The following is a 25,733-nucleotide window of genomic DNA, read 5'->3' on the forward strand; positions in this document are numbered from 1 at the left end:
TAGCAGGACCTACCTGACCAGGCTAGCAGAGCTTTCCCCTTTGAAGCTTGGACATACAGGATCCTAATGTGGTGTCTGTAGTTACGCCTGAAAGTTGAACTGCTTTAAATGTTCTTTTGTCATGCAATAATCTCAGAGTTAAACCTAGTCCATTAGATTTTTTTCTCACACTCTCATTCAGTGCATTTTTCCCATAAATGTATAGTTCTGCTGTTGCTATCACAGGTAGATCTTAGAACCATTTCTGCTTTACAAGTGATTAAAGATAGAGTCCTAGCAATACTTTCATTGCTTTTTGCACATGAGGAAGCACTTAAATTCATTGCTCTTGAACAGTACAGTTCTGAAATGTTTCTAGGTTGCTTTATCCAGTATTGGCACGCACCATCCCTGAAAAGTAGAAAGCAGAGGCTGAAAAATTAAAGGAGCATCTTCAGCACTAACAAAGCAGACCCAGCCTGATTTCCACTCTCACAGCCTTCAGGCTCGTGAAATGTGCGCTGCCATGCACACCTGGATCAGTTCAGATCCTATGTTCTTGGCGTAAGACATGCAAAATAAACATGGCACTGAGTATATACTCTCACATCCTATTTTCGTAATAACTTAGTGCCATAGCACAGTGTCATGCTTTCTAGGCAGAACAACTGAGGTAGGAACTCAGAGGAACTTAATCCCAGTATTGTTGATAACTACAGCCTAGACCAAAGAAGAGCATCCTTGCCTGTATGCAAAAGGGGAGAAAAACTTGCTGCAGAAAGAGGGCACAAAAATTTTGTGAAGTTAGAGATGGGCCAGGCCACCAAGGGATGGCAGGAGCACATGCTGCCTGTGGTTTCATCGCGGACAGCCGGGACCAGAGCGGTGATCGCGTTGCACAGACATAGAGGCCGGCCAAGCGCAAGGTGCCTTCAGCCTGCATTTAGCCCAGCACTGCACGTGATGTGAAAAACCCTGCTGAGGCACAGGGGCTTGTTAGATGAGGTATAGTATGAGACTACAGCTGAAGTTTCACACTGCTTTCTGCAGCCACTCCTGCTAGGCTTGGCTGGAAGCAGTCACGAAGCCGCAGCCTAACTCCGCCACAGGTTTAGGGCAGGCTCCTCTGGGAGCCCATACGGTGGCAAACCCCATGCTCTGCCGTGCTTTTCTGCACCCGATACCTTATGAGAGTTCAGAGCTGTTCTGTGCAATAAGGCAGGTGACTGCACGAGCCTCACAGGTTCTTCTGGCCCCCCCAGAGAGGGCTGGAGACAGCACAGGGTTCAGCTGACCTGGTAATGTGGCAGCTGGGAGCAAACAGCAGTGGCATTGCAGGAGCAGTTTGTTCTTCCCAGCACTGTATCAGTCCCCTGCCCTAAACTGTTTATTCTGGATTTGTTGGGGGGGAGGTGACTTGTGCATGTGCCGGTTGCTTGCATAGCTGCCAGCACTTCTTTAAAAGCAGGCAAAATAAGAAGTAGGGGAGTGCATTTGGGACTGCAGTCCAAGCTCCCCTGCTTCTGTTTTGAATTTGTGCAGAGCGAGTGGCATGGACATTTTCATTCCTTTCCAAGGGGTGGTTCTGGCGCAAATATCCCTGTCCATACCACAGTCCTGACACAAACAAGTTTTTCATACAGCAGTAATGAAAATGCCAAGTGTCTCTGTAAGAACCCTATGGGGAGCTAAGGACAACAGATCAGATAAATACCTGGCTGCTTGGGAGTGTTATTTTTACCGCTGCAAAGGCTCCATGAGCTCAGTGCCTGAAAAACGGGAGCTTTTAATATTAAAATAGACTTGATGCTGGCATGCGGAGCCAGAGCCATTTGGGGCTGGAAGTGAGTCAGCCCAGCAGCCGAGCACCAGGGGCTGCGAGCACCGTGCCTGCAGGCAGGCAGGGGCGTAACAGCTCTGCAGGGAACACGGGCAGGAGCAGGGCTTAGCAAATCTGTAAAAAATGGAGCAGAGTGACCTCAGCCAGCACAATCTCCCTTCCCTTCCCCACCTTCTCGAGGAGGAACACCCTTTGGGCTGCACAAAGAGCGTGTGTTGTTGTCAACCATCATTCTTCATTGGCAAAAGGACAGTTCCTCCTATCGCCTCTTTATGTTTCTCCCTGCTGCTCCGGCCTCAAGAAACTTGTGGGTCATTATTTGGTGCTCAAGTATTTCTAGTCTAAAACAACAAAAAAGTGTGGGGAGGAGGCTTCTCATCCCATTCTTTCTATGTATTCCTATGAAGAAGATGTGTTGCTGCCTATGTATGGCAGCAGCTTGTTTTCTGTTAAATTCTAGGCTTGTTTTTCTCGGTGTCCTGAGGGTAGTTGTCATAATAAAGAGAGGAATTGCCAGCAGATTGTCTGAATGCTCTTCACACACATCATGAAAACATCATCAGGTCTTTGTGTGTCAGAGTGTTGGAGGGGAAGGCGCACATGGTGCTTGGCTTAAAGACATAGAGCAATGAGCAAATGTGTTTTTATGCACTTAGCCCCCGGCACTGACTAATTATCATTTGTGCCAGCAAGTTTCCTACACAAACAGTTTGGTCATTACTTCCTGCAATTCTTCTACGTGAAGTCAAATTATGGATCACGGCAGACCAGGACTGACATCAGTGAGGGAATACCAGTTCCCACCTGGACAAAGTATAAACCTTTGGTTTCTGCCTTTATTCCCAAGGGAAGCCAGTCAAGCCTTAACTTCCCTCCTCTTCCCTGTGCCCTCCCCCTTGGGCACTGGGAGGCACATAAAAAGCCATCTGGGCACCCCTTTGGTAGCATATGAAACATGTCCCGGGAAAAGATGCTTCCATTTGTTATGGAAGTCCTTATACAGAGGACTTCCCTTTGACATTTTTACTCTGCTCCCAGAAAAAAATCTTTAGAGTGGGTGGTGAGGGACATACCTGGCTCATCCTTGCTGTGATTAAATCATAATTCCTGTCTGATAAGACATCTTTATTCTTGCTTCTTTCAATATGGGGAGGTGTAACTCACTAACAAGCTGTGCTCTGCAGCTCTGCTGAGTTTTACTTGGTTGAATCCCTCTACATGCAGGGCTTTCTGCCTCCATGGTGGTGTGATGGAACAGCAAACAGCATGTGAACTACATGTATTTTCAGGGCTTTTTGCATTGCCAGTAGAGTACAAAAGTTATCTTGGAATCAACAGGAATATGACCTGACATGAAATATTGCTATGTTAGAGCTCAGCTCTTACAGTAAGCTTTATTTTCCATTCTTTTGTAGGCTGCTTTTGGTTTCAGTGACACTGCTGTCTATTTATTCAATATATCTCCTGTTGGTGTGTTCAAAGGAAACAGGTAATTTAAGATGTTGTTATACCATTTCAGTAGAATTGTAAAGAACAAGAAGTAAAAAGTGCTCAAATAAGGCCAAGTGCTTTGTGTAAAATGGAGTTACTGTCACTTTGCTGACACAAGAAAAAGGCCTAAGACATTTTGGGTCAGAAGCCCAGAATTAACAAGAATTTATGACATGGCAATGGAGAACAGCATCTGGCCATCACTATAAAGAAAAAAAACTTATGACAAAGAGTGAATTCTGCTGCTGTGAAATGTTGTCTTCAGTGAGCTAGAAGGAACAGCTCATATGGTTTCTTTGCACTACAAAACTAATTGCAAGTAAAATATAATGAACCTTTGCCTGTGGTGAAGCTTACCTGGAAACACAGTTTGGCCTGAATGGTTAGTGTGAAATTCCTGATAGCCTTTGTGGTGTAGTAGGAGGTTTCCTAGAAGAAAATAAAACAGAGAGAAGTGTAACTGTAAGCAAAATAAATTCTAACTACTGAAATTAGAAGTTACCTACAGTGTTAAATGTCACTGTACTCTGAAGTCCCAAGAGTCTCTTTCCTTGGGTAACAGTCTCTGAAGGCAGATTTTTAAAACTATCTGTGCACAAGAACACTGTAATATTTTAATATGTAATTTGGACACACATGAGTTACTGTTATAGCACGTATAATGGCAGCAACTGCCTATTTAAATTAGGTACGTATGCCTAATTGTGGACACATTTGTGCCCTGTTAGTTCCCAAAATCTAAGCCCTGGTTTCTATGCTGCTGTTACATTTAAGCTCAAACTTACTGTTTATACAAGCTTCACAGCAGAAATGTCAGCTATAAGGAAATATAGAGAAAAACAAACAATGGGATGCATTTTAAAAATCATCCGTACATCTTCTCTTTCTGTTCTCATGTATCTCACCATCTTTACAATGTCCAGTCTTTTTCACGGCCTAAATCACAGCCAAGGAAAAAAACATTTAACAGAAACATGAACCAATTAATAGAGGAGTTTCTCAAGCTTGACAGATATTTAAAAGAAGTTTTAGTTATAATTTACATCTTTCCCTGCTTTTACCAAAACCATACCAGATGGAGAATTCGGAAGTTAAGGCTTCATCATTAGAAATTGTAAATCATCCTGTAAGTCAATGGCTGCCCTCATTTGGATTGTTTAGTTAAAGCAAGTGAAATTGCAGGATCGCGGTACTGTGTCTGCAGTGGCCAGGCTGACAGTGCTCCTTGTGGATCCTGGTGTACCGAGTTTTGTCTGGGGACGAGGCTTTCTACGTCACTCTCATCGCGGGCGCACACCTAATGTGCCAGGATGGGGATACCAGAACTTAACGTGTCACTAGGGGCATAGACAGACTCATTAGAGGGGTGTAATAGCCTCATTAGGAGCTTCAATTTCAAAAGTGACTGGTAGCCAATGATAACATTTATAGACGTCAAGCAAACATTCCTACATAAGTTTCAGCTCTAGTAATTACAAGAGAGCTCTCTGTTTACTTGCAAAGGGCAGATACAGCTGCACAGATGGGTGGTTGGCTGAAAAGGAATCGTAAGTGTTTTGACTCGACGGCTTTCGCTGGTGTATTTGTTACCTTTCTCCTTGTTTGTTTTCATGCAGGCTGCATGGTGTATGAAAAGCTGGGTGAGCAGGTCTTTGGTACCCCAGGGAAAATGATAGTCTTCGGATCCACATCTCTCCAGAATGTTGGAGGTAAAGGAGATGAGGGGCATTGAAAAATAAAACCCAGGAACATCTCTCTCGGTGACATCTTGGGATCTTCAAGCTCCTCAATATAGCTGTGGCTAACACTTCGCATGCAGCCCTTTAAAAATGCTGTATTACTGAATGATCAGTAGCTTAGAGTCAGTTATAGTTCGGGATCTTCTATCATCAGATGCTGATGTGGGAAAAGGTTCAGGATGCTTCTCTGTACTTGTTCCGCAAAATATCTTACCCATTTTCTAAACTGATCTTCTTCTTCCTCCAGCAATGTTGAGCTATCTCTTCATAGTCAAAAATGAGCTGCCTTCTGCCATAAAGTTTCTAATGGGAAAAGAAGAATCTTTTTCGTAAGTTGAATTAATTTTGGTGATTAGGTTATAGAATTTAACGTTGTGTAGATAAGTTTAAGTGTATGTTTATAAAAGCTTTTAAGTATTGGATACTCTTCAGATTTGTCAAAGTACATTTTCACAGGAATATATCAGGTGGTTAATAAAAACCAAGACAACTTTGGGAAGGAAAAGAGGATGGATATGAAATGAAAGGTTAAGCCATCAGTAGTTACTCTCTTCGCACACCAGATTTTCATGAAGAATTGTCATTTATGCAAACCTCTTATCATAGCATGCAGTCTTTTACAGTGTCAGGCAACACTTGAAGATACTGGGAACAGTGCAAGTTTAAGATATTATGTATTTCCCTGCATCCTTAGCATCTTACAGGATTTTGGTCCTAAAGCACTGTCCGTAGTATGAAGTTCTTCGATACTAGCTTATGACAACAGCAGAGTATTATACTTAGATTTCTGCCACTTATCACTCCTTGACATTTAACCAGCTTCTTTAATTGAGGGGTGGTATTTCTTTATAGTGGTAAATGTCTTTTACACTGGGTTATATGGTGTGCTGTAGTGCACAAGAAGAATGTAGAGATCCCGTTCCTCAGGCTTTCATACTAAGTTGGACCGAGCAGTGGAAATAGGTCCTACAGAACATCACTAATGCTGTCCCTTCTCCCCTTTCTTGCTTTCCAGCAGGATTCAAAGCACCTTGCTAGAAGGAGATACAGCCCTGGGCTGGCTAGTACGTGCCAGCCCGCAGGAGCCTGGTTTGCCGCTCCAGGCATGTGCCCGGGTGTTTTAGCAAACAAATCGTGGTGCCCCCCCCCTGCCCCGCTGTGCTGCATGTGTGGCCCTTTGCATGATCTTCCCTTGTCCTGGCAGGGTGGTTATATCAGGTTATGGAGGGTGTTGCTCTGCCTCTCCGTCCCACTCACTGATCTCAGCAGTAGGGTGATATTTTGTCTAGTGACTATGAAAATGTGCCGTATCTGAGTCAGAGCAGTGCTGTGTTTTAAGGGCTGGATATTCTAGAGTCTACAGAGTTTAGATGTGGCCCCCATCTCTCCTTTTGTAGAAGCTTGTAGGGTAAGGAGACCAAATATAGTTCTGTAACTGCAGCAATCAAAGAGGATGGCTGAGTGTGAGGAAAACCAGAAAGGGTTTAAGGTGTGCTCATGCTGGTTTGTTTTTTTTTAATGTTTTGTACAGGGCATGGTACGTGGATGGGCGGATTCTTGTTGTCACAGTGACGTTTGGTATAATCCTCCCTTTATGTCTCCTTAAGAACTTAGGTAAGATGCAAATGCCATTGTGGGAACAAAATAAAGGGGCCCAGACATCATGCCACTGACAGCCACACTGGCAACTCAACTATAACAAAAAAAAAATGTGCTGTCGTTGTCATCTAAGCAGCCTCCCTGGTGCAGGACTAAGCTGTGTTTTGAGCATCTTGGAACAAGTAGGCCTAAATTGTCACAGCAGTTGAACTCAGTATGAACCAGCTTCATCCAAACAATTGTGGAAATTGATTTAAAAAATTATAGTTAAGAGGGTTTTCACTTCATAAGGCAATTCTGTCTTATGTGTAGCCTGTAAAAATAAGTTCACAAATTGTGAGATTACAAAAAATAACTTATTTTTCTATCAGCATCAAAATTTTTAGTGATGAGGTTAATTGGAGGTATTGGACTTCAAAGTAGGGCGTGTATAGAGGATTGCATTTTCAAATGTGTTTGAGTCCCCAGAGATGCCAGTAGGTACACAATGTATTTTTTAAAACCATATTACAAGTTTGGGCACTGAAGTCCTGTTGGGATCTTCCTTTTGAGAAAATAACCCATACTCAGCTGAAGTGTATCAGGGAATCTGGGTCATGTTCTGATTGTAATTGCACATTTTCAGGTTTGCTTCAGTTATCACAGCCTCCTTCAAAAGTAAAATTAGTTAAACTGCCGTAAAGGTGACCCTCGGGAAGTGAAACTGGTCAGGGCAAAGCTCAGGACTGTCTGAAAGACAGGAGGCTTGCGACGTGGGAGACTCCCACACCAACAGGACAGGCTTTTGTCCTGCCCAGAAGCTCATGATACAGAGTAAATGTATAATACATTCAAACTTCACGATGCAGCAAAAAGAAGTAAAAACCAAGATATGGCAATAAAATAATTTTGTATGAGATTTCTGTTTAATTTCTTTCAGGGTATCTTGGCTACACCAGTGGATTCTCATTAAGCTGCATGGTATTTTTCCTGGTAGTGGTAAGTTCAGCTTGCTTGCTTTGTTGGATGAGAGTCACTTGATAGGATAGTCACCATTACTCTGATGTTTTAATTTTAATTTGCTTTTTATTATTATTGTTAGCAATTAGCTGTCTTCCACTCCTATTCTAGGTTATTTACAAGAAGTTTCAAATTCCCTGTGGCGGACCGGAGCTAAATACAACATCACCTATCCTATCAAATAGCTCAGCACATGAACATATGTGTAAGCCAAAGTATGTTATCTTTAATTCCAAGGTATGTTTCTTTTTATAATACTTATTTTTAATTCACATAATATATGCACCTACACCCCGTGTTCTTAATCCGATCAGCACCACGTAGGCCCTGGTTCTCCATGCTTCCACTCGTGCTCCAATGGTGAATGCACAATGGGTCTCCTTGCCCAGTCTTACGGAGATGCCGTGCTGAACGTACCTCCTTGCGGTCTTGCTCTGCCCCGGTAGTAGATGTGCTAAGGCCGTGAGCCCGAGCTACTACCAGACAACTAAAGCTTTCTTTGGGAGAGTTTTCCTTTCCACTGCTTCTTACTATCCGTGCTGCAACTGCGCCTTTAGGCTGTAGTTCCCGAATAAGCCGTTCCTGCATCCAAAGCCCAGAAGTAATCCCTCTGTCCTGCACACAAACCACCTCTTTGTGACAGGGTACGCATTTCTGTAGCCATATGGTGAACTGGATTGTGAAAAGGATACAGTTGAAAGCTAATCCAGCAAAAAAATTTGATTGCCTTTCAGCTGGATGCTTTCCTCCATCGCCACACAGCTGCAGGGAAAGTTGTGCCAAGAGAATGCGAAAGAGCAACTGGCTGTAGCTGTGGGAGCAGGATTGCTCCCATCAGCTGTGCTGGGGTGCAGTGCTCATTAAACAGCACCTTATCCAGCAGGGCAGGGTCCGCAGGGTGTCGCCGTCGCGTTCATAGGGAATGCGCATATAGAGCACATGCGTGCAAAAATTAAATTTTTTTTTAAATTCATCCTACCAGCTTCAGTTGAAGAAGCCAATCCAAGCACTTGTCTGTAGTAGGGGGTAGCCATCAGCCCAGATCTGGTGTGACGCACCAAGAATTAGTTAACTTGGTGTGCAATAGCAGCTTAGGTGTAGGTATATGTTAGATAGCGCTGAAGGGCAGTCGTCTTCTCCTACAGTAAATGTCAGCATTTGCCTCAGAGTCGATGGAGGCACATCAGAAGGATCAATCCATCCGAACTAGGCACGCTGGAGCTGAACTCTAGCGATTTGCCCCCAGGGCCAACAGTTTGCCAATCATTTTAGCAACTTCGGTATGCGAGTGGAGAGACAGTTTCACAGAACCAGAGGATGGCTGATGTTGGCAGGGTCCTCTGGAGGTCATCTGGTCCAACCCTCATGCTCAAGCAGGGCCACCCTGGGCTGGTTGCCCACCATCGTGTCCGGGCAATTTCCGAATACATCTCCACGGATGGAGACTCCACAACAGTAGCATGCTGTGAGTGAGGGAGAAGAGGCGGCACAGGCCTGGGTGAGGAAGGACCGCTGGAGAGCAACCAGTCTATTGACTGAATCTGTTGGGCCTGGGGCGTACCCCAGGATGGCTTTTGTGGGAAGGGGATGCCTGTGGCCGGAGCGAGCATCTCTCAGCAGGCCGGGGAGAGCTGCATGTAGGGATGGACTCGTTTTGTCCTCGCAGGAGGACCTGGGTTTTTTTGTGCGATCTCTGCTCGTACCCGTTCCCTGGGGAGAACGGAAGTGCTTGGGCGATGAGGTCATTTGTGAAGATTGGCTGTATGCTGAGGACTGAAACCCACTCAGGGTTTTGGTGGAGAAGGGGGTGAGGTCCCCCCCGGAGGCCTCCTGCGCTTCCTGGTGACGTAACGGTCTCTCTCTTTCCCCAAGGAAAAGCATGCTCCCTCCACAGCCCTCCTAGCCCTTTTGTTGGCCTGGGAAATGAAGGGACTCAGTCTGGTACCTTGAAATATCCATTTATTTGTAAGTTCTGCATTCCTCTTCTCTTTTCTTACAGTCTGGATATGGGCTTCCTCTTCAGGACTTCAGCCTTAGCACCCGTGGGTGCGCACCCCTCTCCATGCCGAGGCAGGGTAGCGTAGCGGTGACCCACCACCCGTCCCTTTTACGCGTGACGGTGTGCAGTAGCTGGGCAGGGAAACCCATCCCAGGGAGCAAAACCAGCAGCTGCGCTCTGCGAGCAGAGTCAGGGCTGTGCTCTCGCGTGACCAACGCGAAGACCTTGTCCTCCTGTTGAAAGAGCGCTGCTCTCCATCTTTCATTAAGAACGTGCTAATTGACAGGTCGTCTGCCTTCTCTGAAGGCTCTCAACGTTCGGTTGAAAAGTCCAGAGAGTTGGGAGCTGAGGTAGTTGAACACGGATCATTTCTTCATGCCGCTGGGGGAAATATTTCTTCTTAACTTCTTTCCTGAAATTCTCTCCGAACAGACCGTGTACGCTTTGCCCACCATTGCTTTTGCGTTTGTGTGCCACCCATCAGTCCTCCCGATTTACAGCGAACTTAAAGAGTAAGCCTTTCTCTTTTTTTTTTTTTCTTCTTTCCCAGTCGATTGTTTTGAACGGCCTTACATGGAAAATGTTAGTGCAGAGGTGCTCTGAGTCATTCGTGCCATTCAGAGGAGATGTGCTTTAATAACACCCAACAAGCCAACGAGCGTGGCTGTCAGCTAGGAAATCTGGTCTCCCGGGCATGCCGCTGGGGCGGGGGTGAGGGAGGTTGAGGATAATGCAATACTTGGGGATTTTTCTCTGGAAGTACACAGCAGCCTGGGGAGAGCCAAACTGTGCCGTTCGTTATTTGGCACAGGAGAGGGGCGTGTGTTCAGCTAACGGCGTTTGTTCCAGCGCAACTAAAAATCTGTTGTGGTACCAGGAAAAAAAGTACTTTCAGCCTCGCCTCTACTAAAAGACCTTTGCTGTCTTGCTGACGCCTCCGGCTGGGCAATGCTGTGGGGAGCTGGAGACCTGCCCTGCTGCCACATGGCTGGTGGTCCCCGGGGGTCGCAATGGGGTCCTGGGCCACGGGGGGAGCCCCGGGGGAGAGGTCGGGGTTGGTCAGACCCATGGGTGCCCTCAGGTCCCGGCCACTTGCTGGGCGCTTTGAGTTTTAAGCGACTTCAGCAGGTTCCCAGGTGCCTATTTAGGGCATCCCTGTGTGGATTTAAAAGTCTAAGTTTAGGTACCGGAGTGTGAATATTTCAGAACAAATATCTAAAAATGAAATGTTTACACTGAACCTATTTTACAGGTCTATAGTGGTCTGCATACATTCATTATTTTCCACCCACGGGGACACAAATGTTTCTCTGCAAACGTTCAGAACGTTTGGTGTTTTTTTTCCCCTTTGTGTAATTTCACTCTTCCTTTATTTTGACCTTTTAATTAAATTACTGAAGTGTTTAAGAGCCGCCCCTCTCCACTCGGCTTCACCCTTCACTCTGTTTACACGGGTATGGCCGGGGAGCAGAGCCACGGGGCAGACCCACCACTTCTTGACCAGAGCCCCAAGTAGGGTCTGTTTCCCCAGTCCTTCTCTTCCTTGTGCAGCTGTCAATGAATTCCTGTTCTAAATGAAAATGCATTCATGAGTCTCCCCAGAATTACTATGTTTATGCAAAGACTTAATAAATTTTTAAACAGCTATTGAAAAATCCAGCCCAACTGTTTTTATGTGTTCTTTTTTTCTTCTTTCTCCAGCCGTTCACAGAAAAAAATGCAGTTGGTTTCAAATATCTCATTTTTTGCCATGTTTGTGATGTACTTTATGACTGCCATATTTGGCTATTTGACTTTCTACGGTAAGTATGCAGTTCTTTACTGATCAAAGTAGAAAGGGAATACATGTGAAATCAATAGCGTATCCCAGCTGGAAAGGAAAGTCCCATCCACTTATATTAAAATAATTTTTCAAGTAATTTTCCTTTATGTTTTCATATGGAAGGTACAAATCCTTTCCTCCTTTTCCCCTGTGGATGAAAAGCACAAGTGAAAGTATTATTTGCAAAAGGCGTATTCAAAATATGAGGGAGATATTTGTTTAACTGAATTGGGGATTAGCTGGGCCCCACTACGATTTGCATTCCAAGGTCCTCACCTGCATGTTGTGTACATTAGTAATGACTGAAGCGTGCATATCTGCATAAAATGAGACAGATTTGAGAGCAGGCCCTAGGAAATGAGTATCAAATCAGCCAGTGCAGCTTTTTCATTTTCTTATCGATGCTTTCATCATAGAGGCGAAGGACCAAATGTTTTCCTTGCGTCCCTAGAGCTGACCCCTTCAGGTCTTGGTTAAGTAAACTGGCAGTGAAGGTGGGGAAGCTTCGAGTGTTGTCCCAGCTCAGCCACCAAAGGATGGTTATTTCAGTGTGTGAGACTTGTACCCTGTCTCTTTTCATGCACAACAATTCACTTAAAGAAACAAACAAACTATGCTGTATCGCTAAAGGATACAACACGTGTGCCCTAAAGGCACAATTATTAAGTAAAGTAGGATAAAATATGAATGTTGCCCAGGAAGCTACTCCCATGTTCCGGTATAACGGGAATGCTGAAAAGTAGTGTCTTTTTCCATGGACCATTAAGGGGTTACAAGACAGATGACAAAACTGATGTTTGCCTTTTACCTCAGTCACCAAAAGGTCATCGGTCTTCTCCACCCTATCCCAAGCGACCTTTTTGTTACAGTCTCCTCATTCATGATACCATTCCCTGTATGCCACGTGTTGCAAGAGAAAGAAAATAAGTAAATACGAAATGTGGCATTTTTTTTTTCCCAAAGGTGCACCTATCTCGTATTTGTTTTCTCAGGCTCTCATTCAGATTATGAGGCCTTGAGTCTGCATGCGTTGAAGTAACTTGAGGTCACCTGTTCCAATTTTTCCCAATAAAACCGCTGCAAGTGACAACAGCCACAGCCGTTCTCATCCAACTGCTCCCGTCTAACACGTTTTCGTAGAAATGCATCAAACTAGCAGCCCCGGGGAGCAAGTGGGTGTAAATCAGCACGGACCCCTTCGCTTTGGCAGGGAGGAGATTCTGATGTGATTGCCCCAGGGATCTGAGGAGGCAGATCCGTGGCGCTCCTCTCTGGGAATCTCCCACACCCCTCAAGGACGAGGGTCTGGAGTCCATGGAGGAGGTAGGGGCTGCGTCCTTCTGGCCCTCCCGAGGGGGAATGGCGGAGGAATCCCTGGGGTGTCTCGTGTGCCTTCTCCCCACGTCAGGCGTCCCTGCTCCCGGCGCCGAGCGCCCGCGGCTGGAAGCTGTGTGGCTCTGCCGCGGCTCCTGCAAGGGTCAGCGCCGTGGCAGGCAGCAAAAGGGACACCGAGAGAATACAGAAGTCCTCCACTTTGATCCTTCTTCCCCTTGAGACTGACAAAACCTTACCTGTCCCGTGTTCGCTTAGAGTTTTCTAACCCTCTTCGCTACCCTTACCGGGGTAAGAACAGCGTTTGTATTGTGGCCATTTCTTCTTTACACCAATAGTGCTTGTCTGTTTGCTGTGTTCTCGAAAGTGTTGCAGTGATGACTATATTTACATTGCAGAATTACAGAAAAGAGGTGTTTTTCTTCCCCTAAAAGGTCACACTGTGGTTGGGCTCTGTGGTGTATCTAGCTGAAAGGAAAACAGACCTTCAACTGTAAGCCTTGCCCTTCACTTCCTACCTGGCTGCAGTCCGTGAGCGGTACAGAAGTTGCAGTCTGTGCTTGCAGGAGCAGAGTAAGCTCTGTGTCGCAGAAGCTGTGCATGTGCCCGGCTTGAAAACCCCACTCCTAATCTGCAGGGAGGTGGGAGAGCGTTTTCTTTCTCCTGGTGGGGGATTCAAGCACCGCGGAGGTGGTGTTGACCCGTGGTCTCTCCCCAGAAGGGTGTCCTGGGGGGAGCGCAGGCATTTCGCCGCAGGACGGATCCCTCTGCCTCCAGGAATACGCGAGGCTTTACCGAGTGCCAAAGATTTTAAATTAGACGTGGCTGCAGAGTTCCCTTTAAGGACTTTGGTTTAGGAGCTGTTAACGTTTTACCACCAGCTTTCTAAGATTAGCAGGCAGAAACAAAACATGAGCCTAAAAAGGGGCAGCGAGCACCTTTTGTGGCGCGCTTAACCAGCCGCCCCCTTAGGTTATTGCTCCTAGATATTTAAAAGTTGCAAAGCAAACACGTAGGTCCCTCGGCAACTTGGTTTTCCTGTTGGTTAGCACAGGCAGACCCGCTCTGCGCTATTTATCACAGCTTCAAGGAAACACTTTTTGCAGGAGGTTGTCTTAAAATATGGCCAGCGCCTGCCTCCCCGTTAGGCACCCCCCAGTGATTTGTCTTGGCTGCCGGGGCCGCCGGCCGGCGTGGGGCCAAGCTGCAGGCACTGCCTGGGGGGTGGCAGGTTCAAGAGAAAAAACCATCAGGGCAGCCCTCGGAGGAGCTGCCGAGGGATTTGAGTGCAAATGTCAGAGCGTCCCACTGAGAGCTGACCCGAGATGGGCTTTGTTCTTGGTTGAGAACAGGGGCACTGCTTTTCGCTGGAAGTTTATTTGCTCTTTAGACCAATTTAGCTCAAAACCTTGTCGTTTATATTAAGTTCAGCCATTGCAGTGCATGTGGTTATTTTTATATCATTTGAAACTTACAAAAAAAAAAAAAAAAGAAAGAAAAGCCCACGGAACCAATTAGAAATAGCTTATTTCACTTTACTTATTTTTTTATATATATGTAAGCAAGCTTTCATGTATGTCTCACTGTTGTCTTTCCTACAGTGAAAATTACCTTAGACTTAGGCATGTGCTCTCTTGAATTAGGATGCATTCCTAAATCAGGCCTCCAAAGGATTAATCTGGAATAATGGGATCATTAGGATTTGGTTCAAAGCGCTGTTTTAACTCAAGAATGTTTCATTCCATACTCTTTTGTTTGCAGATAAATCACTTGTTGTTCAAGAAGGCTGTTGTTAAGCAATGATTTTTGTGAACGAATTGCCTGTTTGCCAGAACACTTATCTTACTGTCTTTTCCATAGACAATGTGCAGTCGGATCTGCTTCACAAGTACCAGAGCAAAGATGACATCCTCATCCTGACCGTGCGCTTGGCTGTGATCGTTGCAGTGATACTCACGGTGCCGGTGCTGTTTTTCACCGTAAGTAAAGAGCTCCCCACGGTTTGGAAGTCGGTAACAGCTGGACGTGGCGCGTTTCTCCAAAACACAGTCCAGCAGTCGCCAAGACAGTGATGTTGCAGCTACAAAAAGCGCTTGAGCTTGGATCGGTCTTTTCCCACACCAGACTCCCACTAACTTCTGGAGAAGTTCTCCCTGCAGGAAATAAATTAATCGCTTTTGGTCTTAAATCTGTTTTAAATTGAAGCCACAAGGGCCCTTTCTTTCTTCACACTACTTCACTGGAGCAGGCTCAGAGGTGAAGTTCATTTTTAAGTGCAGAAGGATCCCAAAAGGCATGTTAGAAAGAGAGGAATATCCTACTGCAGATGCGTGTATATCTACAGTTTTGAAATATCAAAATCAGTTTGAAGGATTATTTCACAGGGCATTCCATCAGAGACCCCAAAATTTCTGACAGATCTATACAGCGCTTGTTGTCACATAAAAAGCCAGTTAAAATAAACATGGGAAGCTTTGAATTGGCTTAGAGACTATTCCTGACAGAGAACTCTCTCTCTTCCTACAGGTGCGTTCATCGTTATTTGAGCTGGCTAGAAAAACAAAATTTGACTTATGCCGTCATGTTTTGGTTACTTTTGTTCTTTTGGTAATCATCAACCTGTTAGTCATTTTTATCCCGTCCATGAAGGATATTTTCGGAGTTGTAGGTACAGTATCCTGGTTTTGTACTGCTAATAAAAGACTGTTGCTAATCAGCAACACAGTAATTAGCTGTTGCTGACAGCTAACAAAACTCATTTTTTTTAATTTTGCAGGGGTCACTTCTGCCAACATGCTGATTTTCATTCTTCCTTCATCGCTGTATTTAAAAATTACACAGCAGGATGGATCAAAGTTGACTCAGAGGATTTGGGTATGCATTCCTTTCCCACCCACACAACACTTTTGTCTTGTCATTCCTTACAATGCGCTAGATGTGAAGTGTACCCGATCTGAAGGCGTGTGTGAGCTTCTTTACGTTGCTTTCCCTCCTTGCTCCAGTTAGTCGGCAGCCGTGCTTGCCCTTCTCCTTCCCTGGGGGTCTTGGGGTGGAGGGGCCGTACCACGCAGGGCACCTTGTGTTCGGGGGGGCCCTTCTCTGCGGGGCGAGAGGCTCTTCCCCTGGCTGGCTTCAGCAAACCTTTCAGCCCAGCAAGCTTCCTCCGTTTCAGCGCGTTGATCCAGAAAGCGCGCAAAGCGCCCCGTTTGCAGTATTCCTCGTGGTTTTAATGGGCCCGAGTCAGACTTAGGGTGCTTCCACCAGAAGCGGCCAGCTGAAATGTGAGCCCTTTGGCATGCGTGAGCAGATGGGAATGGGCCTTGGAAAGATTTTCTATGAGCCCCAGAAAGAGCTGCAGCTGAAAAGATGCAACGCTCCTGTGTATTCCCAGTCTGACGGGGCGTGCGCTGGAAGCGTCGTAAGGTCAGACCTTCCCGCTCTGAGCAGAGAGGCAGGGAACCCGTGTTTCACTTGTGGCTCCATCCACAGGCCCCGAGACAAAAGGGCTGAACTTTGATGGACACGTATCCGATGGGAAGAGTATACTTATTTCCATGAGGCTTTGAAAAGAGCAAACCTGATTGGTCCTAAAAACACACTCACTTAATCCTCTTTAGGGATGATCAGTGTTTAAGAAGTGAATTGGAAGGAGAAAAAAATTGGTTTTGGTGTTCAGCGCGTAATTATTAATGACGCTAATCTGTTTAATTATCTATGGGTCTTGTCTTTACCAGAAGTGCTATCCCATTTTAGCTGATAACTTTGATACATCACCTTGTAAATCTCCTTAAGAGGAGAAGTTAGCATACTTGAATTAATTGTGTTTTTTTCTTATTCATTAATTTTGTCTCCTTTTTGTTCCAGGCTTCTCTTTTCTTGGCACTGGGGATAATGTTTTCCCTAGTGAGCATTCCCTTGGTCATCTATGACTGGGTACAATCAGGAGGCAGTGCCGAAGGCCACTGAAGTTCACCTTCTGAAAAGAAGACACCCCTGTTTGCTACACACCAAAATCGCAACCATCCGTTCTGTTATCTATTCCATCTTTTGTGAGTTTACTCAAATCAAATCCAAATAATGATTATCCAGTACTGAAAATACTGTTATTGGGTGTATTTTCTTGCAGAAAACAGACTCATTTTTCCAACAGGAAATCACTCTGTCCCCCGATACTGAGTTATCAGATCAGCGCTAAGTCTGTGTTAATTGTCTGTGAGACTATATAGAGCATTGCTCATAGGAATTCATCACAATTAATTTGTTTCCCCTCTTCCACCCATGAATTGCATTGTTCCGTTATTATCCTTAGCCTTTCAACCGTAAGCTCTGCTCCTTTAGGGCAGCAGCGCCCGTTGTTACCAACCCCGACTGGAGTGATGTCAGTCCACACCCTTCCTCCTCCCTGTCTTTTAGCCAAAACTCTGTTCTCCACTTGTACGCATCCGGCTTGTTGTTTTGTTTGTTTGTTCTGTTGCTGTTTTGTGCACCATTTGCCTCACTGGTTTAAGTGTAGCATTCTGGATACGGGCACGAAAAGCACCACGAGAGCTTAAATGAGCATTGTAGAAGCGTAGGTCCTAAACGTGGTCCTTCTCTGGTGTTCTGGTGGAGAAGCCAGCCCCAGAGAGCAGGAGAAGGACGGCCACCACCACCAGCCGCCGTTCCCCTGGCACACTTCAGTTGGTGCCCGACCAGAACTAGACTTGACCCCAAACCATGAGTACTTGAGCCTGAAGAGAAGCAGACGCTTGGGGATTTCCATAGGAAGTCTGAGTTTTCTTCAGCGTTAAACTGTTTACTAATGCCCCACTTCTCTCATAAAAAAAAAAAAAAAAAACCCCAAGCTCCAGTTTTATCAAAACCTAAGCATTTAATCATACCTCATGCCTTTTCCATTCTGGGGTTTATTTGTACATACCTTGTAGAGACTGGCTCCTCTCTTGTGTCTTATCCTCCTCCCAGTGAAGTCGGTGGGGTTTTGGACAGCAGTGGGAGCAGGATTTGACTCACCCTGCCAAACTACTGGATTTCTAATAGAAATCGAAATCTGTAACATGTCTTTAAACAAACAGAAACACTTTTGATATTTAACATGTTTCATTTACATTTCCCATCGATTCTCCATGACAGTGAAAGAAAAGACATTCAATTACTACTAGCAGAAACACTGTAACTTGCATCTGTCGTCCACAAAACAAGCATTTGCCTAATGCCTTATAGCTGGTGTAGAGAACTACTCATAGAGACTCAAAACGCTAAGCAGGTGATCGTTAACCATCCTGAGCAGACATCTTCTATTAGTGCACTGCCAGCAGCATAAACATGTTCACTTTGTGTCATTCACCGTGCGAGCCAAAAAGCGTCTCAAAATACGAACCCGGCTCCCACCGAAAGAACCGATGGCTAAAGGGAGCCCCGCTTCACGGCCAAGGGCTGAGCGATGCCCCCGGTATGCTCGAGCCATACCTGTCAGTAAGCAGCGACCCTCTTGTTCCCAGTAGCCGGTTCATTGCCGACTCCCCGTTGTAACTGTGGAAGGAGACTGTCATCAGCGGTGGGGGAACCTGCCACTGCAGCTTGCTCTTTTTAAGGTTAGGGATGGAGAATTCGGGATCGTGGGATTTCTGTGAGCTACGGAATGGCCTCAGTTGCCATTGCCTTGTCCCACACGGCTTGAAGTCACTGAGAGTGGAGACCCCAGAGCGCTTCTCAGGACCTTGAGAGTTGGTTTCTAAGGGTAACATCCAGAGAGGTTAGTTTGGGGCCTTCCCCGGAATTTGGGCATCGAGGTGCAGAGCATTCATGCTGCAGGAACCAAGCCTAATAAACCCAGACTTCTGGACCTGTACCTCAGCCTAGGCAGCGAGGTACCCGGCTCTGCCGATACCCCACTGTGATCCAGAACCAAGGCAGAGTGGAATCACGAGAGCTTAAACGAGCGTTGTAGAAGCGTAGGTCCTAAATGTGGTGCTTCTCTCTGGTGTTCTGGTGGAGAAGCCAGCCCCAGGGAGCCCAAGTCCTCGGAGCAGCCCAGCAGCAAGAACAAAACGGGAAGCCTCTTCCCACCGGGCAACGCGACCTGCTAGGCTGCAGAGCGCGGTTCCCTTACTCTGCCTTCCTCCTGGCCCCTCAGACCCTCACTCGCAGGCTCCCAGCAAGGTCTCCGGTGCAGCCTCCTTCCTCCCCAGTACCCCCCAGCCCAGCATTTAACACAAGAACCGCTGAGCGACCTGGGACCCCCGGCCTGAGCTCACTCATGCTTTCCTGCGGGTGGTCTCACACCTTTGCCCATGATGGCGCAGGTCACCGGTTCTCTCCGCGCCGTCTCTTCGTGAGGCTGATCCCTGCCCTTGCTCACGGAGAAGTCCATACCATAGCCTACAAGCCCAGGTGTTAGTCAAGCTCTAACTGGAGAAGAACCTATGCTTGGTTCCCAACTCCTCGCAGCTCATTCCAGGCATTTTCCCAGCTCGGGGTGTAAGTTTGTGGCTCGCCTTTTGCAGGCACCCAACCCTCCCTGGTCACTGCAGCAGCCCGGCATCTCACTCCGTTCTCTGACTCGGCTTGCTGGGATGGCATTTCAGGTTTTGAGGTGCCTTGTAATCTCTCTGGATCTTATCCTAAAAAACCTAACTCAGACCTGAGAATGCTGTACAGTGTTATTCTCAAGATGCTCCAGGGCTCTCCTGCTTTCCTCCCCGCTTTATCCTTCTACTACCGATTTCTGAGCAGGGCGGCTCTGTGCATCGGGGGGTTGTGAGAGAGGAGATCCTGGGAGCCACTTTCAAGTACCCGGGTATGAGCTAGAGCTCTGATCAGCTGCACAGCGTCCCAGCAAGGTCACAACTGCGACATCTCCCTCCCACCCCCCCAACCCCCCAAATAGTCTGTAGTCTCGTGTTTAAAATACCAACCGTTGAGGTTTGGCACCCAGCTTCCTTCGACTTGAAGGGCTGTTGGGTGACTGATTGCTCCTTGCATCTTCCCAGATCTCCTCCATCACTACCCCATCTCTCTCCTCTTTGCTATTCTGCCGCCTTCTTTTTCCCAGTTTGTTTGTATACTGGAGTTTTACTGGATAAATAGGGAGAAGAATGAGCTGGGTGTGTGCACAGAGTGAAATTACCCGAGGTACTGGACCATCAAAGCACAGCTTAGATACTGAAAAATAGAGACCCAAAATATTGAGTCTTTAAACAGACTTTGTTTCTGGGTCTCTGGAAAAAAAAAAAAAAAAAAAAGAGGGAATTTTGCTTAGACTGATTTACTGGCATCATATTTATAGATATTTATGGAAAGGAATCATGTGTTTATTGATGTCTGTGGTAATGAACGTGAAATAACGTGCTTTTTGTTTTCTCATCAGGTTTATACATTCTTAACAGAATGCAATAGACCCTGCTGTAACTGTCAACATCAGTGATGGATGACAATATTTGTATGAGGTTATCTGTAAAATGTACTGCTGTTATTCAGTTCATTTGGAATAGTGAACTTGTAGCCAACAATGTACGAGTCCCACATTTTAGCTAGGATTTTAAGAGCACAGTGAAATGCTGTAGGAGTTTCTCTGTTGTTAAATTAATAGGATCCAGAGTACCGTATCTACTTAGTAGGTGGTAGCATGCTTTCTTTTCATAGAGAGTTTATCACTATTGTGAGCACTGCAAATGTCATAGACTGGATGCAAAATTGCTCCTAATAACTACAACAAAATACTTTAAAATTCTCATTTGTGTAATAGCAACAATTGAATGATGAGGGACAAGGAAGGACTAATTAGAAGCAGGGGCTCCTAATAACATGGTAGGAGTTAATCCTACACTTAAAAGATGGCCTTGCTGCCTCTCCTGGTCCACAGCACATTGCAAAGAAAATAGTCATGAGCTTAAAGCACCCTTACATAAGTTGCAGAATACAGCTGCCCTTCTCTGTCCGACGGCAAACACACCTCGTAAGTAAAACACAGTAAATTGTTATTCGGGAACAGTGGCTCGGGAGCAGTGACCTCTCTGGGTGATGCCTGCTCCTGGTCAGAGGGCCGATGCCAAATCCGCGCACCAGCACGGACCTTTCGTAGGGCTGATACGGACTGAGTGGTGCCCGGCCCGTGTACCGGCCCAGGGCAGAACGGCCGGTCTCATCCTGCGAGGTCAGGGATGGGGATGCCCATCCGCTCCCGAGGGCTGCTTTTTCCTGAGCCACACAACGACCGAGCTTGTGCTCCACTTGCAATAGGTCACACGTGCAAATGCAGGTTGGATGATATATGGGTTGTGTCTGTACATCTGCCTTACAATGCATAAGCACCAGAGCTCTCTCTGATATTGAGTATTAACAGTAACAATTAACAGTATCTCTAGCTTATCTTTAAATGAATACATTTCTTTGCTTGAACCTTACATTAAGGCTAAAGAGCATCTTGGTCAAAACAAAACTCTTTCCACGTGGTGGTGTCCCACCTCCAGTCCTACCGTCCCACCCCAGTGCCTGTAGGAAAAAGGCACAGCAGAATGTACTCAGCTCCATCAGCAGCTCCACGAGATGGCTTTATCGCCTGGCACCAGGGTCCTTTCTTAAACAATTCCCCAGAGCCCTCGGTGTCAGGAAAATCCTTATTTCCTATAACTTACACAAAGAATGTTTTATTTGTATCTAATGTAAGGATTTCTGTAACAAACTGTGAAAAAAAAAAGATAATGAATTAATAAAAAGTACAGGGCTGGAAAGGTCTAGAATTCACAAATTGTACACATGCCTATGTTTCTGAAGACAAATCTATGCAGTTGTGTTGTATTGTAGGAAATTTCATTTTTATGTACATATATATATTGTAAATAAATAGGATGCTGTATATTTTTGCAGTTGTTTATCCCCTATGATATAGAAGTGTTGAGATAGGCTCTGCATATTAAGAATAATTTTAATAGAAATCCAAATACTTTAGCTTCTGACTTAGCAAAATGTATATCCTTTCCTTTCTCCCAAGAGTTCAACAATTGAATCCTAAACTCGAAATTATAATTACATCACTAATGTAACAAGAAAAAGAGAAACAAAAGGTCCGGTGAAATTGCTAGGATTAATTCCAGTGCGTGACTCCCTGTTTTCTCAACAGCAAGTTAGCCAGTCTTCCTGCTGGGTAAAACATCTCCCTTGTAAAGGGCCCCTTTGGTACCCAGACACCTCGTACCTCCTCAGCCGAGGTCAGGTGGTAGTAAAGTGCTGAAAAGGCTTTATGCAGAAACCAGAGAAAACTGCAGCCAGCAATCTGACCCAGCATTATGCCATGTTGTGTCCAGGCACCTATCTACCTAACCAGTACAAACAGGAGTCAGGGCAGGACTTCTGCATTTCCATTTGCAGCCACCAGAAATGCCCATAGTTCAGAAAAAAAAGCGCTACAAGCCAGGGGCGGGCAGCAACCAGAGCAATTCGTGCCATTTCTAGCCCACTCCCTTCCTGCAGGGTCCTGCGGCTGCTCCTCCGACGCAGATCCCGGCACGCCACTATCCTACAACCAAAACGCGAGCGCCCGAGGCTGGCGAGAGCATCCCCGGCCGGGGACTGCGTGCGCATCCCACCCTCCGAACGGGCAGAGGCCACTCGTTTTTGTCGTGGGATAGCCGCGTGGCCAGGGGTGCGGATGACGGGAGGGGAGGGTTGTATACGTCCCCAGAGTGCCTCCGGCAAGAGCCTTGCCTAGACTTTCTCGCTGGTAAAGCCCGAAAACGTGTTTTTTCACGTTTTCATTGCTGAAAAATGGAGGTTGAGAAATGGATCTAAAAATAATTGTATTTTTTTTCCATGTTTACTTTATGGTCTTGGATGAAAATGAAACTTGAAATAACATTTGCTTTCACCGTAAGCACAAATTTGAGAGGAAAAAACCTACATGCAGTCACTTCTACAGAGCTTTTCAAATTAATACAAGTGTACATTTTGTTTTCAGTGTTATAGCCAACAAAATATAAACTGTAAAGGTATTTTTCCACAAGACTTGAACTTTAACTTCTTTATAGAAACCTGTTTTTAGTGTCCCAAGGTATGTTAAGGCTCACCCCGATCTAGTATAAACAATACTGTTTGAATGATGTATGCTTGATACGAGCTCGTCTCTAATAGATTGTCGAAGTGAGTCATTGGTAATATTTTGCTCCTGCTAACATCACCATACTTTGTGCTGCTCATATCCAAATAAACGATGCAGTTTTTCAGTTTCTGTGTGTAAATAAATAAAAAAAATGTATTAAGTTCTATAATCTCTCTGTTACCTCTATAGTTTTTAAACATTAAAATTGTGATCTAAACTAATGTTGGGGCCATACTCATTCTTTCAAAGGGATCACTATATATCATTATAATGCCTTAACCAGCACGTACTCCCTGCTCTTATGCAAGTATTTTCACAGAACTCGGGGCGTGCAGCTCTTGCAAAGCCAGCTATACTAGACTCGGTGCAGTATGTAGAACAAAACATCAATAAATGGCTAGGGAGCATTAATGTTAAAGTTTCTGATACAGTTTTAGAGGGACCTGAAGCCAGGGCATATGGTCACCACAGACTGGGGTTGCTGAAGATGACAGCGTTTCTCAAGCCCAGTGCTTGTTTCTGGCTGCTCCTTGAAGAGCATCCCAGTGCCTGCCAGTCTGTTTCAGGGTCAAGTCAGGCAGTTCAGCTTTAAGGGCTGCTGTTAAGAGTTGGGTTTGAGTTCGGATGCCAAACTGGTGCCTGGAGTGGCTAAACTCCTGCCGGACCTTCTCTGCTATGGGAGCAGAAGCCATTAGCAGATGGATAAGGAGGATACCCAAAGACAGTAATGTCTTAAGCATTCCCAGCTTGATCTGCCAAAGTGCCTCTGTCAAAGCCTTAGAGGGCTTCGAGGAAAATGCGAATTTTTTGCCTTTGACCAATGATTTTACCAGTGCTCAGGCTGTAGTAACCACTTACAAAAAGACCTCTTGGCTAGAGTCCCAGCCGTATGACCGAAGAACTCACCTGATGAACAGGATGAGCACAGCCAACACCTCGGTGGCACAGCTCCCCGGGCCCCTCTGCAGGAGAAGTGATGGGGAGGATTTATGTACCAGAGGGTCCTTGGCAAGCCTTTGTCCGTTCCCCAAGCCCAGTGACATGTCTCAAAGCCATAATCCTGGGAGCACGGAGGTACAAGCTTCTGCACTGACATGGTCTAATAGTCTCTCCTGCTTGGCACACCATTTGCACCCACTTCTCTACCCAGCCAAGTTTGATCATCTCATAGCCATACCTTAAGACATAGAAACATGGGTTGTGGAGTGCGGGAAAAAAGAGGAGAAGCTATAGTTCTTTTTTTCCTTAACAACAAACATATGTCACCTTCTGCAGTGCAGTTCGACAGCTTCCCCTAAAACCAAAGCTCACCTAAAACCACACAGCCAAAAGGAAAACCACCAACCTCCTTTCCAGCTACACACTTCTACCGTTGGCTTGGCATGGTCTTCTTGTATCCCCAAAGTCAGCCAGATCTCTGAGTTCATCTGACCACTCCCTACCTTGGGGTAGAAAGAAAAGGAAAATTACTACTTCCCAGGGCAAGGGATGCAGCACTGTCTGAAGGAAGAGATTCCCCCATATGGTTCAAGTGGGGTCTTGGCTTGACTTAAGTTCATGTGAAATAGCAGTTAGTCTTCAGGCTGAAGCCCAAATTCAGGTCACTGTTAAGATGTCTCATTCCCCACTACACCAAGAGCTGGAACTAAGGACTCATGTCAACTTTAAGTGTGGAGTAAGTGGAGATTGTAGGAACAGGGAGAAATGGTAAGTCCATTTCCAAGCCTTTCTAACCACAAACCCACAGTAAACTGAACGTGGGCTTTGCTTCTTACACCCTGTTCTCCTCAGACCCATGCAGGCCAGCAGCACCATTTGCTTTGCAGTCGGTTGTGTTAGCAATCTCTCGCTGAAATACTTCTTAACACAGATCCCAGTGCGGTTAGACAGAAGTTTTCAGGCAGCTGGGTATCTGTGTTTTGCAAATACTAAGTGCCATGCATTTCTCTTTCAACTTACAGAAAACGGAGGCTCTTAAAGCTGTTGGTGTTGCGCTGCTAAACGCCACAGTGCCGGCAAGGGACGGCGCTGCTGGCTTGGTGTGCTTCAGCCTTGCCATGGCTCACTGCTTGAAAAACATGAGGTTATTGGGATTTTTGGAAAAAGCTGTAGTTCGGCCGAGGCTTAGACAATAGGGCTAGGAAAGTAAACTGCGATGGGCCGGGGTGGCATAGGCCAGCCCTGTCTGAGAGCCAACCTGCAGAGCAAAGCCACCTTGTGAGGCTGATGGTGGTGCCCGACTGCCGCCCTCTCTGAGATCCCCGTGCTATGGCCCCACAAAGGCTGCTGCCCTGGAAAAATGGAAGGAAGACTATCACCAACAGGAGTCGGCATGTACTCCGGAGACAAAATCCACATCCCCTCCTTGGAAAATGCCACCTGGCTTAAAGGTTCGGGTCCTTTTCCCAGAGGTAACCAGACCCCCCCCTCCTCCTGCCTGCTACGTCCCCTTGGGAAAGCAGTTTGCCCAGTGGGCAGCAAACCTGACGCACTGTCCTCTTGCCGGTTACGAAAAGCTGGTGAAATTCACCTCGTTTTTGGTGGCCATCGTTACTTCAGACTACACCCTTTGAATGTACCAGGCCCTGACCGTGCCCATGACACGCTCCCACGAGCTCTTCCTTCCCTGACACCTTTTGGGACCCGTGCTCAGCTAAACGCCCCAAAGCGATTCTTTCCAAACCCCGTTGTTTTCCCAGCAGTGCTCACTTCATGTAAGCTTTGCAACAGCTGGAGCATCCCCGTTATCGCCCGTTACAAAAACCTGCCCCACAGCCCAGGCAAAGCTGGCGGCTCCCCTCACCTCGCTCAGGAGGGGTTTGCTCAACCGTTCCCCTCGC

General features: G+C 46.1%; 1 protein-coding gene across 3 annotated transcripts in view; it reads left to right on the forward strand.

Moving 5' to 3' along the window:
* SLC38A1 (solute carrier family 38 member 1) overlaps window positions 1-23,227 on the forward strand; it is a 42,480-nt gene extending 19,253 nt beyond the window's left edge. For 2 of the 3 annotated variants that reach the window (XM_075059133.1, XM_075059131.1), the window contains 12 exons: window positions 3,235-3,308; window positions 4,927-5,019; window positions 5,297-5,378; window positions 6,581-6,663; window positions 7,568-7,626; window positions 7,759-7,884; window positions 10,079-10,158; window positions 11,348-11,448; window positions 14,661-14,779; window positions 15,327-15,468; window positions 15,577-15,674; window positions 16,665-23,227. In XM_075059133.1, coding sequence (XP_074915234.1) covers window positions 3,235-3,308; window positions 4,927-5,019; window positions 5,297-5,378; window positions 6,581-6,663; window positions 7,568-7,626; window positions 7,759-7,884; window positions 10,079-10,158; window positions 11,348-11,448; window positions 14,661-14,779; window positions 15,327-15,468; window positions 15,577-15,674; window positions 16,665-16,766 — 1,159 coding nt within the window. In that variant the 3' untranslated portion in view covers window positions 16,767-23,227. The remainder of the gene's footprint in view (window positions 1-3,234; window positions 3,309-4,926; window positions 5,020-5,296; window positions 5,379-6,580; window positions 6,664-7,567; window positions 7,627-7,758; window positions 7,885-10,078; window positions 10,159-11,347; window positions 11,449-14,660; window positions 14,780-15,326; window positions 15,469-15,576; window positions 15,675-16,664) is intronic. The other variant, XR_012654639.1, reaches the window with a different exon arrangement.
* The last annotated feature ends 2,506 nt before the right edge of the window (window positions 23,228-25,733 follow it).

Source organism: Buteo buteo, chromosome 28, assembly GCF_964188355.1.
Source record: "Buteo buteo chromosome 28, bButBut1.hap1.1, whole genome shotgun sequence".
Classification (NCBI taxonomy): domain Eukaryota; kingdom Metazoa; phylum Chordata; class Aves; order Accipitriformes; family Accipitridae; genus Buteo; species Buteo buteo.